General features: G+C 40.0%; 1 protein-coding gene across 2 annotated transcripts in view; it reads right to left on the reverse strand.

Moving 5' to 3' along the window:
- The window catches only part of tex264a (testis expressed 264, ER-phagy receptor a), a 178123-nt gene that overhangs the window by 20119 nt on the left and 141197 nt on the right, over positions 1 to 16807 (reverse strand). For both annotated transcript variants that reach the window (XM_057845517.1, XM_057845516.1), the window contains one exon: positions 15218 to 15389. In XM_057845517.1, the coding sequence (XP_057701500.1) occupies positions 15218 to 15389 (172 nt within the window). The remainder of the gene's footprint in view (positions 1 to 15217; positions 15390 to 16807) is intronic.

Below are 16807 nucleotides of genomic sequence, written 5' to 3' on the forward strand. Positions count from 1 at the left end.
AGCACTACAGCCTGATCATGTGACTGACACGGGTGTGCTCACAAATTGCATGTGGTGTGATCATAGTGCAGCAAGTAAGGTAAATCCAATCCCTAAGTGGCAATATGTTACAGATGATTATGGCGGTCATCATTTGACCATGTCACTACTTCCAGCTGCTCCCTCAAGGGCTCACAACTACACACTCCCCTGTGCTCAAATTCCCTCTCATCCTTCTTCATCCTGCTTCCACTAACAACACTTTTTCTTCATCTAGTCAGGGGGAACAGGTCAAAAAAGCACTCAGTATATCTGAAGTGACCACTTCTGGCCTTGCAAGGGCAGCACATCTCCTTTGAATCTAGTTGTTGTTGTGCATTGTTGGCCCTCTCCTCTCCAGTGGTCATGTGAAGTTGCTGAATTTAAATTACATGACGTCAAACACAGTGGCATATTCGCCAACTCATAGCATCCAAAACATGCTCAATGGGTGATATGTACGCCAAGTAGGATGTTCATGCATCATAGGCAATGTTCCCTCCAAGTTGCACGCGCACGCAATCGCGCATTGCTTGCACGTTCTCAGCGCACAATAAAATCTATGTAGCACACATAATAAAATTAAACATAAGCGGAATGTAGCATCAATAGGACAACTGTCTGTCAGTGCCGCAATGACACAGGGCAACACTCCTATTTATGCGTTTGATACGGCAACGCGATGCTCCTATTCGTTCGTTAGATACAGCAACGCGACTAGGACAATTGTCAGCGCTGCTGTGATGTGTCAGCACGACCTTCCAATAGCGTACCGCCCGAGTACTATTTTTAGACGATGACGTCGCCATCGTAATGGGGAAGTGGGACATTATAGACATGCTCCCGCACACAATGCATGTTATTTCTGCTATTTTTCTCCGGTAATCTTTCAAAAAAGAACATGCCGATCAAACGCTGCTGCTATGGAACTTGTAGAAAAGACTTGACATTATGAACATGACATATGAAGGATGTTTCCTTCGTATGTTTCCCAAAACAAAAAACTCGGAAGAAAAAATGTGAAGAATGGATAAACTTGCGTGGACATCCAAAAGACCAGTTTAACGCCAGCAAGTTGAAGCCATTCACATTTTATATGCAGTCAATATTTTGTTGGAGGCCATGGTCCTACAGAGGACAAAGAGGTAAGCCATTTTGATATTTTTTTTCTTACAATGCCCTCCATAATTATTGGATTTATGATAATTATGTGTTTTTAGCTTCTAATATTTTTTTTTCTAAATAATATGGGACCTTAACGGAAAAAAAAGAGAAAAATCCAACCTTCAATACAAGTGCATTTATTCAGGGGGGGGGGGAGAATCCCACATAAAGAAATAATTATTTGACATATAATAATGTGTGTCACAATTATTAGCACCCATGGTATTAATACTTTGTACAACCCCCTTTTGCCAACAAAACAGCACCTAATCTTTTCCTATAATGTTTCACAAGATGGGAAAAAACAGAAAGAGGGATCTTCAGCCATTCATCTTTGCAGAATCTCTCTAAATCATCCAGAGACCTGGGTCCTCTCCTCTGTACTCTCCTCTTCAGCTCACCCACAGGTTTTCAATGGGGTTGAGGTCTGGGGACTGAGATGGCCATGGGAGGAGCTTGATTTTGGTGAACAATTTCTGTGTAGATTTGGCCATATGTTTAGGGTCATTGTCTTGCTGAAAGACCCAGTGACGACCCATCTTCAGCTTTCGGGCAGAGGGCAACAGATTTTGATTTAAAATGTCCTGGTATTTCAAAGCATTCATGATGCCATGTACCCTAACAAGGTTCCCAGGGCTTTTGGAAGCGCCACAGCCCCACAGCATCACTGACCCACCCCCATACTTCACAGTGGGTATGAGGGGCTGTCTACATGCCAACAAGCTGTTTGGGAGGCATGCACGGAGAAAACCTTTCCTCACTCACAATCATAACGCAAACGTCTGGAGTTCGCCAAGGGGTATTGGGGCTTCAACTGGGACCATGTGCTTTTGGTCAGATGAGACCAAGATTGAGCTTTTTGGCAACAAACACTCTAAGTGGGTCTGGCGTGCCACGAAAGATGCTTATGCTGAAAAGTACCTCATACTTACTGTGAAGTATGGGGTTGGGTCAGTGATGCTGTGGGGCTGTTTTGCTTCCAAAGGCCCAGGGAACCTTGTTAGGGTGCATGGCATCATGAATGCATTGAAATACCAGGACATTTTAAATCAAAACCTTTTGCCCTCTGCCCGAAAGCTGAAGATGGGTCGTCACTGGGTCTTTCAGCAAGACAATGACCATAAACATATGGCCAAATCTACACAGAAATGGTTCAGCAGACACAAAATCAAGCTCCTCCCATGGCCATCTCAGTCCCCAGACCTCAACCCCATTGAAAACCTGTGGGGTGAGCTGAAGAGGAGAGAACAGAAGAGAGGACACAGGACTCTGGATGATTTAGAGAGACTCTGCGAAGAGGAATAACTGAAGAACCCTCTTTCTGTCTTTTCTCATCTTGTGAAACATTATAGGAGAAGATTAGGTGCTGTTTTGTTGGCAAAAGGGGGTTGTACAAAGTATTAACACCAGGGGTGCTAATGATTTTGACACACATTATTTGATGTCAAATAATTATATCTTTGTGTGGGATTTTTCCCCCACTGAATAAATGCACTTGTATTGAAGGTTGGATTTTTCTCTTTTTTTCCATTAAGGTCCCATATTATTTAGAAAAAAAATATTAGAAGCTAAAAAACACATAATTATTATAAATCCAATAATTATGGAGGGCACTGTACTGACTTTTGTGACAATGAATGACCTGAAAAAAATTAAAATGGTATCTGACTGCCACTGTTACCTTTTCTGTTGTAAAAAAACAGCTTTAGTTGGGGGAAGTGTAAATAAATTATAGAATTAAGACTGTTATTAATGAAAAAATTAAAAGTGTTCGTTGACTGTCACTGAGTTGCATTTGCGATCGCTACACAAAAACAGCAATGAAAATTGCCCCCAAGAACGGTCGGAGACGTAAGACAGTCAGAAGATATATAAGAAAGATAGGGCATACGGAGGTAAAGGATAGATTGTTGAAACAGGAGAATGTCATTGTCAATGGCGTAAGACAATGCACACAAGGAAAAGATGTCAATTAAAAAAAGCTAACACTGGATAAGGGTTGGCTGTTTTTCCTGTGTTTTTCAGCCCTCGACACTCAAGCTATCTCTTTGACTGAACATTTGTACACTGTATCACAAAAGTGAATACACCCCTCGCATTTCTGCAGATATTTAAGTATATCTTTTAATGGGACAACACTCACAATATGACACTTTGACACAATGAAAAGTAGTCTGTGTGCAGCTTATATAATAGAGTTAATTTATTTCCCCCCTCACAATAACTCAAAATATAGCCATTAATATCTAAACCCCTGGCAAAAAAAAGTGAGTACACCCCTCAGAAACTACATCCCTAAATGTCCAAATTGAGTACTGCTTGTCTTTATCCCTCCAAAAATGTCATGTGCCTCGTTAGTGTTACTAGGTCCAGGTGTGCATAGGGAGCAGGTGTGTTCAAATTTGTAGTGCAGCTCTCACACTCTCTCATACTGGTCACTGAAAGTTCCAACATGGCACCACATGGCAAAGAACTCTGAGGATCTTAAAAGACGTATTGTTGCGCTACATGAAGATGGCCAAGGCTACAAAACATTGCCAACACCCTGAAACTGAGTTGCAGCACAGTGGCTAAGATCATCCAGCGTTTTAAAAGAGCATGGTCCACTCAGAACAGGTTTTCGGGTTGGTCGTCCAAAGAAGCTGAGCGCACGTGCTGAGCGTCACATCCAAATGCTTTCTTTGAAAGATCGTCACAGGAGTGCTGTCAGCATTGCTGCAGAGATTGAGAAGGTGTGTGTGTGGGGGGAGGGGGGTCAGCCAGGTAGTGCTAAGACCATACGCCGCACTCTACATCAAATTGGTGTGCATGGCTGTCACCCCAGGAGGAAGCCTCTTCTGAAGACGGTACACAAGAAAGCCTGCAAAGTTTAAAGACATGTCAACAAAGCACATGGATTATTGGAACCACGTCCTATGGTTTGATGAGACGAAGAATAATTTGTTTGGATCTGATGGTCTCAAGTATGTGTGGCGGCGACCAGCTGAGGAGTACAAAGGTAAGTGTGTCATGCCTACAGTCAAGCATGGTGGTGGGAATGTCATGGTCGGGGCTGCATGAGTGCTGCAGGTGTTGGAGAGTTACATTCCAATGACGGAAACATGAACAACATGTACTGTGAAATACTGCAGCAGAGCATGCTCCCCTCCCTCCTGAAACTGGGCCGCAGGGCAGTGTTTCAGCATGACAATGACCCCAAACACACCTCCAAGATGACCACTGCTTGACTGAAGAGGCTGAGGGTAAAGGTAATGGACTGGCCAAGCATGTCTCCAGACTTGAACCCAATAGAACATCTTTGGGGGATCCTCAAGCGGTAGGTGGAGGTGCGCAAAGTCTCAAATATCCGGCAGCTCCGCAATGTCGTCATGGAGGAGTGGAAGAGCATTTAAGTGGCAACCTGTGAAGCTCTGGTCAACTCCATGCCCAGGAGAGTAAAGGCATTTCTGGATAATAATGTTGGCCACTCAAAATATTGACAGTTGACATGTTATATGTTAATATTGACAACTTTCACTAAGGGGTGTACTCACTTTTTTTTGCCAGGGGTTTAGATATTAATCGCTATATTTTGAGTTAGTTTGGGGGGGGGGGGTACTCTATTATATAAGCTGCACACAGACTACCTATCATTGTGTCAAAGTGTCATTTTGTCAGTGTTGTCCCATGAAAAGATATACTTAAATATCTGCAGAAATGCGAGGGGTGTACTCACTTTTGTGATACACTGTATGTTCTTCCACATCTTTACCTGCGAATCTGGCACCAGGGACATCATTTTCGGACAAAATTGGTAGGTTTAGCTCAGTAAATATCTCATTCATAAACTATTTCTATTCATTTACTATTAGGGACAAACGGGAGGTTGACCCGCCTAGCAACAATTGCTAACGTCATGAATATTAATGAGGAAAAGTGATGTGTCGCTTGCGGTACGCCATTGGAGCATTCCATACGGCAACGCAACGCTTCCATTGGTGTAAAAAAGTGAGCTTGACTCCTGTGCTGATTTACTAAAGCAACTTTCCGCTGCCCATCTTTGGGAGAGCTACAGCATTAATTTCGCGCCTCAGTCTATCGTGAATTTTTTTTAGTCCCCCCCCCCAAAAAAAAAAAATATATATATATATGTATATATATATATATATATATTAGTATATATATATATATATATATACATACTGTATATATTAATATATACATACATAAAAAAATAAAATAATTGAGAAAATATGATGTAAAAGCTGTCCGTTCCCTAGCAGAAAGCAAGGAGACCCTGCCCAACTCAAACTCCACCACTCTGATTCGCTGGCCAGCATCAATCGGGAATATAACAAGCTGATTGGCCGAGACGTTTAACCTTGCTGCTATCGAAGAGGACCGCTCTCGCTCGCCTTCTTGACCTTGTGACTTCGTTGAAAATGGCTCCAAACTGTCCTACACCTGCTAAATGCTCTAGCGAACCCAAGAAGAAAAGAAAAATATGACAGTGCACGAGGAAGTTCAATTATTGGACATGCTTAAAGTTGGCCACAGCTATGTGTCTGTTGCCCGCCATTACGGACAAAATGAATCAACCCTTCGCTACATAAAAAAAGACGAAGTGAAAATCTGTAAGACGGCCTCAATGTCATTTTTTGTGGCCACTAAGCGAGTTGCGACCCCTCGCAACAAGAGGATTGTAAAAATGGAAAATACACTAACAGTGTGGATATCGGACTGTCGGGAAAACAAGGTGAGTCTCCATACAAACATGATTCGGGCAAAAGCCAAAGCGCTGTATGATGGCCACATTCCTGAAGGAGAGTTGAATGAAGGTGGTGGTGATGACGACTACGACAAAGATGAACCACAGCCTAGTACCAGTGCTTCAAGTGAAGAAAATTGTTGTGAAAATGTGTTTTTTTTTGCCAGCAAGGGCTAGTTCGAAAAATTCAAAAAGAGGTTTGCACTTCGCAGCGTTACGTTGCACGGGGAGGCCTCCTCGGCGGATCATGACGCAGCTGTTTGTTATGTGGAGGACCAATTTCCCAAATTAATTGAAGAGGGTGGCTATCACCCGGAGTAGGTGTTTAACATGGATGAGACTGGCCTTTTTTGGAAGAGGATGACGTCCAGGACGTTCCTTTTCAAGAAAAAACAACAGTCACAACTAGAGGCGTGCGAAATTTCCGATTCTTAGATTATTCGCAATTCGGCCGTGGAAGATTCGAGAACGATTCACAAACATCCAAATTCGGATTATTTAATTATACCAGGTAAAGCGGAAATAAAACACTGCGCGGTCTTCAGGATGCAATGAGGAACGGACCGAGAGTAAATATCATGTTCAACTCATGCTGCTAGATAAAAAAAAAAACAATAATACCTGACTGCGGCCGTCAGCCGCTACAAACAGCACCCAGTTGCTAGTTGCTACAAACATACGGCAACATACGGCTATGGTAGATGTCACATATATCTAGAACTAAGACGAACTAAGACGACGGCCGTGTTAGATCATTTACCAAGAACTAGATGCGAAATGACAGACTTTCCCGCGCTAGTAAACAAGCGCCATCTTAAAGCAGTAGACTTCTCTCGAAGGCTCTGTTGTAGCGAACCTAATTACTTTTTATCTTAAAAAAAAAAAAAAAAAAAAAAAAAAAAAAAAAAAAAAAAAAAAAAAAAATCGGCAAAATCTTGACTTGAATCGATCTTTAAATATTGAAACAGTTTTAAAACTTTCACGTCCAAAGTAGACAGAGGGGAAATTATGGAATAACGGGAGCAATTTTAACAACTTTAACGGTTGATTCAGAACGTTAAAATAATTGGATGTAGTTTAAAGCTGCTGATACAGAATGCGGACTTGAGTATTTTATTTACCGTTTTTAGCGGTTAACTTGATACTGAAATAGTAGTTTGTTTAGCCTGAGAGGATTTTTGAACAATTTTGGAATTAGTGTACAAAAAATTAAAAGCGGGGGGACTGTGGTGCATAAAATCGGAGCCTCTGAATCATAATCGTAATCGAATCGTTAGGTGCCCAAAGATTCCCACCTCTAGTCACAACTCCCCATCACGATGTTCCTTGTGCGCAGTACACCTCCTGCAGAAGCTTCTCAATAAATCATCTTTACCTTCTTCATCTCCATTGTTCTGCAGTTTTTTCTTCATTCATCAAAATCATCAGTGTGGTGAGTACATTTTATCCATCTTATGCATGTTATTGTATATTAATATTGTATTTATTTATTTAATTATTTATTCTCCCTTCAGGCATGACAAATCCAAACAAGCATTTATATGTGTTTACAATTAATTCAACCCAAAAAGGGGCTGACGGGAGAAGCCGAAGCTTATTGAAACCCGTCCCCAGTATACCATATAGGACGCAGAAAATATCGAGTATCAGTTTTTGACATTCAGATTTCGTAATGATTACAAGTTTTTAAAAATTTTTTTATTATAATAACCATCCCCTCTGATTGTTCATTTTCCCAATAGTCCATAGTCGATCGTGGCTATGTGCTCGTTATCTTGATTAGATCCAGTAGACTAGTTCATAATTCAGTAATTAGTTTATTCAGTTGATTCGATCCAGAAAATGCGTCCTTCGCCTTCGAGTGTCTGAGTAGTATTTATGTTTCAAACTGGTGTGCTGTATACACAAAAAATATATACAGAATGTACTGCACATAAAAAAAATATCCTGTATCCAAGCAGCTGAACAGGACAGGTTAAAAAAAAAATAAAAAAATTTGAGGTCGCTACTTCGCGGTTTTTCACTTATCGCGTGGGTTCTGGTCCCCATTAACCGCGAAAAACGAGGGATCACTCTAATACTAACCTAAGCGGTAGGCAGAGAGCCAATAAGACAACAAAGCAAATACACTTAAATACCAGCACAACGTAGGGGATTTCAAAACAAGAGCGGCAGACGAACAAGTAGCAAATGCACAAAATTCGAAAGGGGCTTTAAGTTCATCTTGAAACTTGGTATCTGTTGCGTGAGCCAGTATGTATCGATCCTCAGAACCCGATTTTTATTTTTTGTGTATCAGGGCTGATGAATTATTGTGGACTTACTGGTGCCTGGTTGCCTTTAGGTTACCAGTTAGCCGGTAGAGGACATGCGCACATAGCCTTCAGCCTGCAGTGTGTTGTAGCATGTGGATGCATTTTTATTTTATTTTTTCACGAATCATGTGATGCTTATATACTCCAGATAAATGTCACAAACACATTCCACAATACGAAAACAAGTCAAGTCAGGACTGTGTTCAATTACCATGTAATTATCACATTGTGTGCTCTATAAAGGAAGCCCCTTTTTGTTATTCGTCTAGGGACTGAGATATGTTCTGATTTTTCGGCTAGTAACAACAGGAGGCAGTGCAAGGGCAGGTTCTTCATCGAGGTGTGAATGGGACTTTGAATGAATGCAGATGATCTTTTCACTAGAGAATGCTTATACCGTACAAGGGCATTTATTGGAAATAATGGCTCAATTTAAGGATAATTGTCTGGACAGCCCCTCTGAGGAGATGCTTCAGCATGCTAGATGACCCTCAAGCGCAGTCATAAAAACGTAACCCCACTTGAAGCCAGCTGGACCCTTCAAAGTCTTTTCAATGAAATTTGCCTAACTCAGTTGCTAAATTGGGCCCATCGGGATTATTATAGATCCAAATCCAGCAGTAATGTAGAAAGACCTGCCTAAGAGTTCACAGAAGGAGCACAGATGAGACAAAAAGTTAGGATTGATGTTGTTTACAAGTGGAAGGAAAGACCACTTTGGGATCATCATGATGCACGTCTTACATTATCATGTGTTGCCTGCTTAATTCTAAATGGAAATTATTGCACTAATACTAGTTATACGGGTCCAGTATGCTGAATGCTGAAATTGGGCACGGTGGCTACAACCTTAAAAACTCTCCATATAATGAGTGGAATATTTAGTTCAAAATACAACAAAATTTACTGCACCAAAAACCAAAAAAAAGACATCCGAGATGTTTATTCTTGCACGAGACATGATACAGTGTTAGTCTTAACTTGGCATTTAAGATTGTTTGCGTCTCTGAATTTTCTGTATTTGTTGACACGGCTCCTGAAAGAGCCACTAAATACTCCTTAGGTATTAAAAAAAACTTTTTCCCATGCCCACGCTACACCATAAACGAGCACTGGGGCTAAGCGAGCAACTTTAAATCAGGGAGACCTGTAGCATTGTTGTTTTCGTCAATGATGACCATCACGAAAACATTTCGTTGACAATTTTTTTTCATGTTGATGACTAGACGATAATGAGCTAAAAAAAATTCTTGGGAGGATAAAACATAACGAGACGGATGCCACTTTTTGTCTGAGGAGACGAGAACTAGACGAAATTGCACCAGTTTCCGTCATATGTTCACAATGTGTGACATTTTCGTATTGTGTGTGTAGTTAGTCAGCCTGTATTAGTAGCAGTGTTTGGATCCTGTCACTCATTTGACATGACCTACGCCCCCACCCTGACCATCAACTGGTGACTGCTGGTTAACCTATTCACTACCAAAGCATAACCAACTATAAACAATGATGTTCTTCAAGCTAAGCAGTGTTTTCTTATCTTAGCAAGAGAGAATATGCAATGCTGCTTTAGTTTTAAAGGTCAGAGCTAAGTGATCAGCACACACTAAATGTAACTCGTAGCTTAAGCAAAGCATTCGTATTTGCATTAGCATTAACTTTGGCATAGCGAGTGTCCTCTTAAACTGTTATTGTGTTGTTTTCGCTTTGTTGACGTCGGCTACGGTTTACATAGTTGTGCTTCGTGCTTTCGGTTGCAAATAAAACCATTGGAAAACGCTCACGAAGTTGTCGTTGTTCTTGTAGACGCTAATATGTGCGCATTTGTCAATGTTCATTCGTAATTGTTGGAAACCTTCACTTTTAGTATTTATCTTTTAATTAAAACCTTTAATTTTTACAGGCTAAAACATTTTGAGTATTCGTCGATGAAAACTAGATGAAGACAAACATTTTAAAATGGCTAAAATATGACTAAGACTAGTAGATATTTTGTCCTAAAGACAAAGATAAAAAAATTAAAAGGGCTGCCAAAAACACACTGCACTGTAAGTGACTTTGTGATGGTGCTTTTACCAGCTGACTAGTCTCATCATTAAAAATGGATGCAATTGATCATCCCTAAAAAAAAAAAAAAAAAAAAAAAACAACAACCAACCCCAGGTTGTCATTGAAAAGTCCATTTAGGTTTTGTCCAACTGCAAAAATAAAGGCCCTCCCCCATGCTCATGTGAGCACTAAAAAGCTGCATGGGTTTGTTAAGTGTTGGAAAAGGGGCATAAAACACAGGAATATTACTTTGAGAGCCCCAGTGAGAGAGAAAAAAATAACTCCGCCTGGTCGACTGAAACTACTAACAACCTTTGTTAAGACAATGCAGTAAGGGACCAACATCATTTTTCAATGTTTGAAAGACATTCTAAAGCTGTACTATTTTATATTTTAGACAGAAAATGAAAGCTGTTGTCTAAATATGAACAGTTCAGTCCACTGTCATGTATTTAAAGCACGATTCAAATTGCAAGCCAGCATCTGAATTCAGAATGCCAGCAATTTCTATCTTCTTCTGAAGAAAGAAATATTTGTAATCATGTTTTTGCTGATATGTGAAAAAGTCATTATTTGGGAAAATGATCACACTTCAACTGGCAACGTTTAAAATGACTAATGTGAATATTTTCACCTAGTGAAATGTTTTAGAACCTAATCTCGAAATCTCTGTGCAACTTCAAATTTATTTTGCTTTGACAGGTCACATAACTAAATAGGGACAACACAGCAATGTCTAAGTGATTTCAAAGGACTTTGCCACTCGAGACCATCAGGTATGGTGCAGAGAATTATTTAACTGCATTCAATTGGTCTGAAAATTACAAATATGAATATATATTTTCTCATCTCTCCATACCAGTGATATAGAGCAGAACAGGCAGAACAAAATACAAGCTCTTCCACGAGATGCGAGGAATATACAATTAACTTAATTGTCTATAAAATAAACAAAAGCTTTAAAGGTGCGATGAAATGGTGACCAAGTCAAAAAAATTTTTAAATGATTAAAGTTTTGTATGTTAACGTAAAGGTGCTATCAAACAGTGATCAAGTCAAAAAATATAAATGATTACAGTAATGTCATATTAAATGGAGAAACAAATTTGGCACTCAAATCTGGTAACTTTTTATTATTATTAACCATTTCATAGTTAATCCACCCAAAACAATGCACCAGGGAACACACAACATTTTTCCCATCAATTCTGGTTGTGACATCACAACCAGATTTGATGATCATGTCAAGCTTTCTAGTGCTGCACTAGCTAGTACAAGTTGACAGAATGACAACGGTCACACGGCAACAAGAGAATAATAACAAATAATGTCTGTTCTATAAGTTTTTAGAAGCGTCTTAGGGAGACCTGACTCACACATAACCTTGGACCAGCACTATATGATGTACACTCTGTAAATAAGAATGTGTGAATAAATTAAATTGAATTCTAGTGGGCGGGGCCAGAGCAAGTAAGGAAAGAAGACTAATTACGATGTAATTTTATTATCAAGCATTTTTTGCCACTTTTTTGGATGTATTTGTGTCAAAAATATCATCTGCTATCATTTTTAAATCACTTGCCGTAGTATTCCATCGCACTTTAAACAGAAATCACAGACTTCACAAAAATGTGCAGTGGTACCTCTACTTACGAGGTCTCTAATTCAGGTTAAGACACGCCTCAACGGGAAAATATTGCCTCTTGTTACAAAAGAAATTTCAGGATACGAAAGGCAAAAATATAGTATGGCTGGTACTCGCAACTCCCAGAATTTACTGAACGTAACATACTTATAACTGCTCTGCCATTGGCTATTCCCTAGCATTCCTACCATCCAATTGGCTAAGTGGGACCCCTACTGTATGTGCAAGTGCATATTTCAGCATCCTCTTCATTCACCACTCGTGTTCCGATAGCTTTACATGAGTGTATTAACTTTATTTTTTACCTGTTCTGTTCAGCTGCTTGACACGGAAAACGGAAATGTGAGTGTCCGATTGTTGTCAACAGTTTTAATGTATCACATGGGAGTATGACATACATCCACTGTGATCATTCAACGTCTCTCGTTTATTAGGAAAAAGCAGCAAACAGGAAGGGTTTATGAGGTGACAGAAGAAGCGGAGAATGAGAGAGAGACAAAGGATCCACAAACAACAACAAGAAATAAATTGAACACCTATCGCTATCGTTAGCTAGTTGTATTTCCGGTTGACACCATGTGGGGGGCCTGATGACCAAGAAGAAAGGGGGGGGGAGTCAGTGAGTAAGTGTATTATTCTTTACTCTATTCTTGGTTTTTTACTTCATGCAAAACTCTGATTATATGTTTATTGTGCAATAATCTAATTCTAACATGTACAGTGGGGCAAATAAGTATTTAGTCAACCACTAATTATGCAAGTTCTCCTACTTGAAAAGATTAGAGAGGCCTGTAATTGTCAACATGGGTAAAACCCAACCATGAGAGACAGAATGTGGAAAAAAAAAACAGAAAATCACATTGTTTGTTTTTTAAAGAATTTATTTCCAAATTAGAGTAATAAGTATTTGGTCACCTACAAACAAGCAGGATTTCTGGCTGTCTAACTTCTTCTAACGAGGTCTAACGAGGCTCCACTCGTTACCTGTATTAATGGCACCTGTTTTAACTCATTATCGGTATAAAAGACACCTGTCCACAATCTCAGTCAGTCACACTCCAAACTCCACTATGGCCAAGACCAAAGAGCTGTCGAAGGACACCAGAGACAAAATTGTAGACCTGCGCTAGGCTCGGAAGACTGAATCTGCAATAGGTAAAACGCTTGGTGTGTAGAAATCAACTGTGGGAGCAATTATTAGAAAATGGAAGACATACAAGACCACTGATAATCTTCCTCGATCTGCAGCTCCATGCAAGATCTCACCCCATGGCGTCAAAATGATAACAAAAACAGTGAGAAAAAAATCCCAAAACCACACGGGGGGGCCTAGTGAATGACCTACAGAGAGCAGGGACCACAGTAACAAAGGCTACTATCAGTAACACAATGCGCCGCCAGGGACTCAAATCCTGCACTGCCAGACGTGTTCCTCTGCTGAAGCCAGTACACATCCAGGCCCGTCTGCGGTTCGCTAGGGAGCATTTAAATGATCCAGAAGCGGACTGGGAGAATGTGTTATGGTCAGATGAAACCAAAATAGAACTTTTTGGTAGAAGCACAGGTTCTCGTGTTTGGAGGAGATAGACTACTGAATGGCATCTGAAGAACACCATACCCACTGTGTAGCATGGGGGTGGAAACATCATGCTTTTGGGCTGTTTTTCTGCAAAGGGACCAGGACGACTGATCTGTGTAAAGGAAAGAATGAATGGGGCCATGTATCGAGAGTTTTTGAGTGAAAATCTCCTTCCATCAGCAAGGTCATTGAAGATGAGACGTGGCTGGGTCTTTCAGCATGACAATGATCCCAAACACACAGCTAGGGCAACAAAGGAGTGGCTTTGTAAGAAGCATTTCAAGGTCCTGGAGTGGCCTAGCCAGTCTCCAGATCTCAACCCCATAGAAAATCTGTGGAAGGAGTTGAAAGTCCCGTGTTGCCCAAAACATCACTGCTCTAGAGGAGAACTGCATGGAGGAATGGGCCTAAATACCAGCAACAGTGTGTGAAAAGCTTGTGAAGAGTTACAGAAAACGTTTGGCCTTCATTATTGCCAACAAAGGGTACATAACAAAGTATTGAGATGAACTTTTTGATTTGCAAATAAATTCTTTAAAAATCAAACAATGTGATTTTCTGGGGTTTTTTCCACATTCTGTCTCTCATGGTTGAGGTTTACCCATGTTGACAATTACAGGCCTCTCTAATATTTTAAGTGGGAGAACTTGTGCAATTAGTGGTTGACTAAATACTTATTTGCCCCACTGTATTTGTTACTTCTATCTTTTGATGCATTTTTATGTATTATAAAAGATTTATGTCTGATTTTGGCAGTTTGAGAACAGATTAGGGTATTTATGAGATAAAAACGCGAGGCGACATGCGCTCTTTTGGCAAAGGCGTCAACCCGCTATAAAAACAACAACACAGTCGTGCATGTGCACGCCATCGCATCCTGACACCCAAACTGAAACGTCATCAAAAGCAGGCCAACAGGAGAGCACAATCGCGTTCCTGAAACATGATTGGAAAGATTATGACCAATAGGGCAGCAGGATCTTCTGGTGCGACATTTAAAAGCAGAAAGCAGGAAGTAAATATGTATCTAATACAGTACTGTATGGTATTTTTGCATCGTAACCTGAAAATTCTTTCTTAACAAGAGGCACTATTTTCCCATTGAGGCGGGTCATAACCTGAAAATTCCGTTTGTAGAGACATTCATAAGTAGAGGTGTCACTGTTATGGTACATACCCTTTGTGAAAATGTTGCTGGTGTGCGATTAGACATTTCTAATGAAACTATTTACCTTGGCTCAATATACAGTAGTTATGGAAACACTGAAACTACCAAATTAGTTCAAAAGACCAAATACATGTAAAACCTGCAATGAGTTGTACAGCCATTCCAGAATTTACAAGGTCAGAGAGCAGCTCTCCAATCATGTGCTTTATTTAGTCATTTGTACTTGTTGACAGTTCATCCAGGCGTGGACGCGTGATAATGCTAATACCACATTGCGCTCGATCACACGTACGTAGTATGACAGAACAATTACAAAGTCTCATTCATCTCCATGTCCTTAGTGATCATAGTGTCAAATGTGTTTTATGTGTCGTTGCACACGATGCAAGCTGTCATCGCCACCGGAGCGGAATCAAATCTCAAGTCACTAGCAGTCTGTTGTATGAGCTGCAGGTGAAATAATTGAACACTTCTCGACGTATGCGCGATCGAGATTGGACACTTGACTTATCTCTCATGTGTGGAATAATACCTGTAATATCAGTTCCTCGGTCTTCATCAGAGTCTTCCTCTTTCACATCAGCTTTGGCCTCATCCCTCATCTCGGGGACAAAGAAATCAGTCTGGCGGGAGAGTGGCACCATATAATTGGTGACTGACGAGCAACAAATCTCAATGTTTGGGAAGGCTGACAGCTTTCTTTCCTGTTAACATACAAGAGGGACGGCAATATTAAAGATTATATGTAGAACTGTTAAGAACAGCACACAAATACATTAATAGCTAACCATAAAACAAAAATAATTAAACATAATATGTTTGGCAACAAAGCAATTCTTGCAATCAGTGGCCTGGATTCAGAAAAGACAGGCATAATCAAGGAAACAGCGGCATAATCAGTGGACGATGAATGTCCTGAATTGAGTGAACAAAAAATACTATTTACGTGTAACACTCAGAAGGTGAATGATTTGATGACGTCATTGCCTAACCAGCAACCCCATTTCCAAATGAGGTACATGTTATCTGATAGACAAGTTTCAGCAATTTTAACAACTTTAACGGTTGATTCACTCATTAAATTCATTAAATTAATTGAATGTAGTTTAAAGTAGGGTTGGGAATCTCTAGCATGAAGCCGATTCGATATGTATCTAGATACATAGGTTACGATTCGATTAAAAAAACGATACATTTTTAAGGCTGAGCGATTCGATTCGATACAGTTTAAGAACGATATGGTTCAGAGTGAAAACGATACGATAGTAAACATTTGTTGTGTGTGTTCGTACAGTATTTTAAACATATAAAAGAAATTAAAGATTAAACAACAAAATTTCATACCAATGTTATGTTTTATTTTTTTATGAAAAAAATAAATAAATAAATAAAGCTTACTATATGACCGTCATTTTATTGGATGGGATTGATAATAAAATATTACTCCAGTGACAGACAACAATAAAGTGCAGTAATTTAATTACTGTATTTCCTGGTATTTTGAACACAGTAGGTAAGTAATTTAAGTGCAAACGTTCAACATAAACATCTTACAAGCAAAAAATATTAATTATATGCAGCAGCTCTAGAAAAAAATTAAACCTGCTAGTGTTATCATAAATAAATTATAAATTATGCTTCATCACTGGTATAACTGGGGGAATAAAAACATTGCATTTTAGACGGACAGGTCTATAATCATTACTTTAACCTTATACACAGCAGTCATTCACTTATGCCTGTGCTTCCACAGGAAGATCAACTGACCCACATGTTCATGTTTAAGTAGACTGCGTCTCGTGGAAACAATATGCCGCCCTTTCCACCATTGTAGTGGGTTTTTAGGGTTGAAAACTCACGATCTCTGTACCACTTCACACTTCTCACTAGCTCTGTCCCATGCGAACTGATCTGGCTGCCTTCGTCACTTCAAAGTCCGACTTTTGTTTTCCTGGGTGCATTGAAAATCAATCGCTGCACGTCGCTGGCGTGGTGCGGAAACTGTCCATTGTTTTAGCATGTTGCTTCTTTGCCACCACTAGTTTCGTTTTGGGCTGTGAAAAAAATGCTACGGAGCGTGCGTTACAGTGGTTTTGTTAGCTCTCGCGTTATGACACGCCCG

The sequence above is a fragment of the Corythoichthys intestinalis genome, chromosome 9 (assembly GCF_030265065.1).
Source record: "Corythoichthys intestinalis isolate RoL2023-P3 chromosome 9, ASM3026506v1, whole genome shotgun sequence".
NCBI lineage: Eukaryota > Metazoa > Chordata > Actinopteri > Syngnathiformes > Syngnathidae > Corythoichthys > Corythoichthys intestinalis.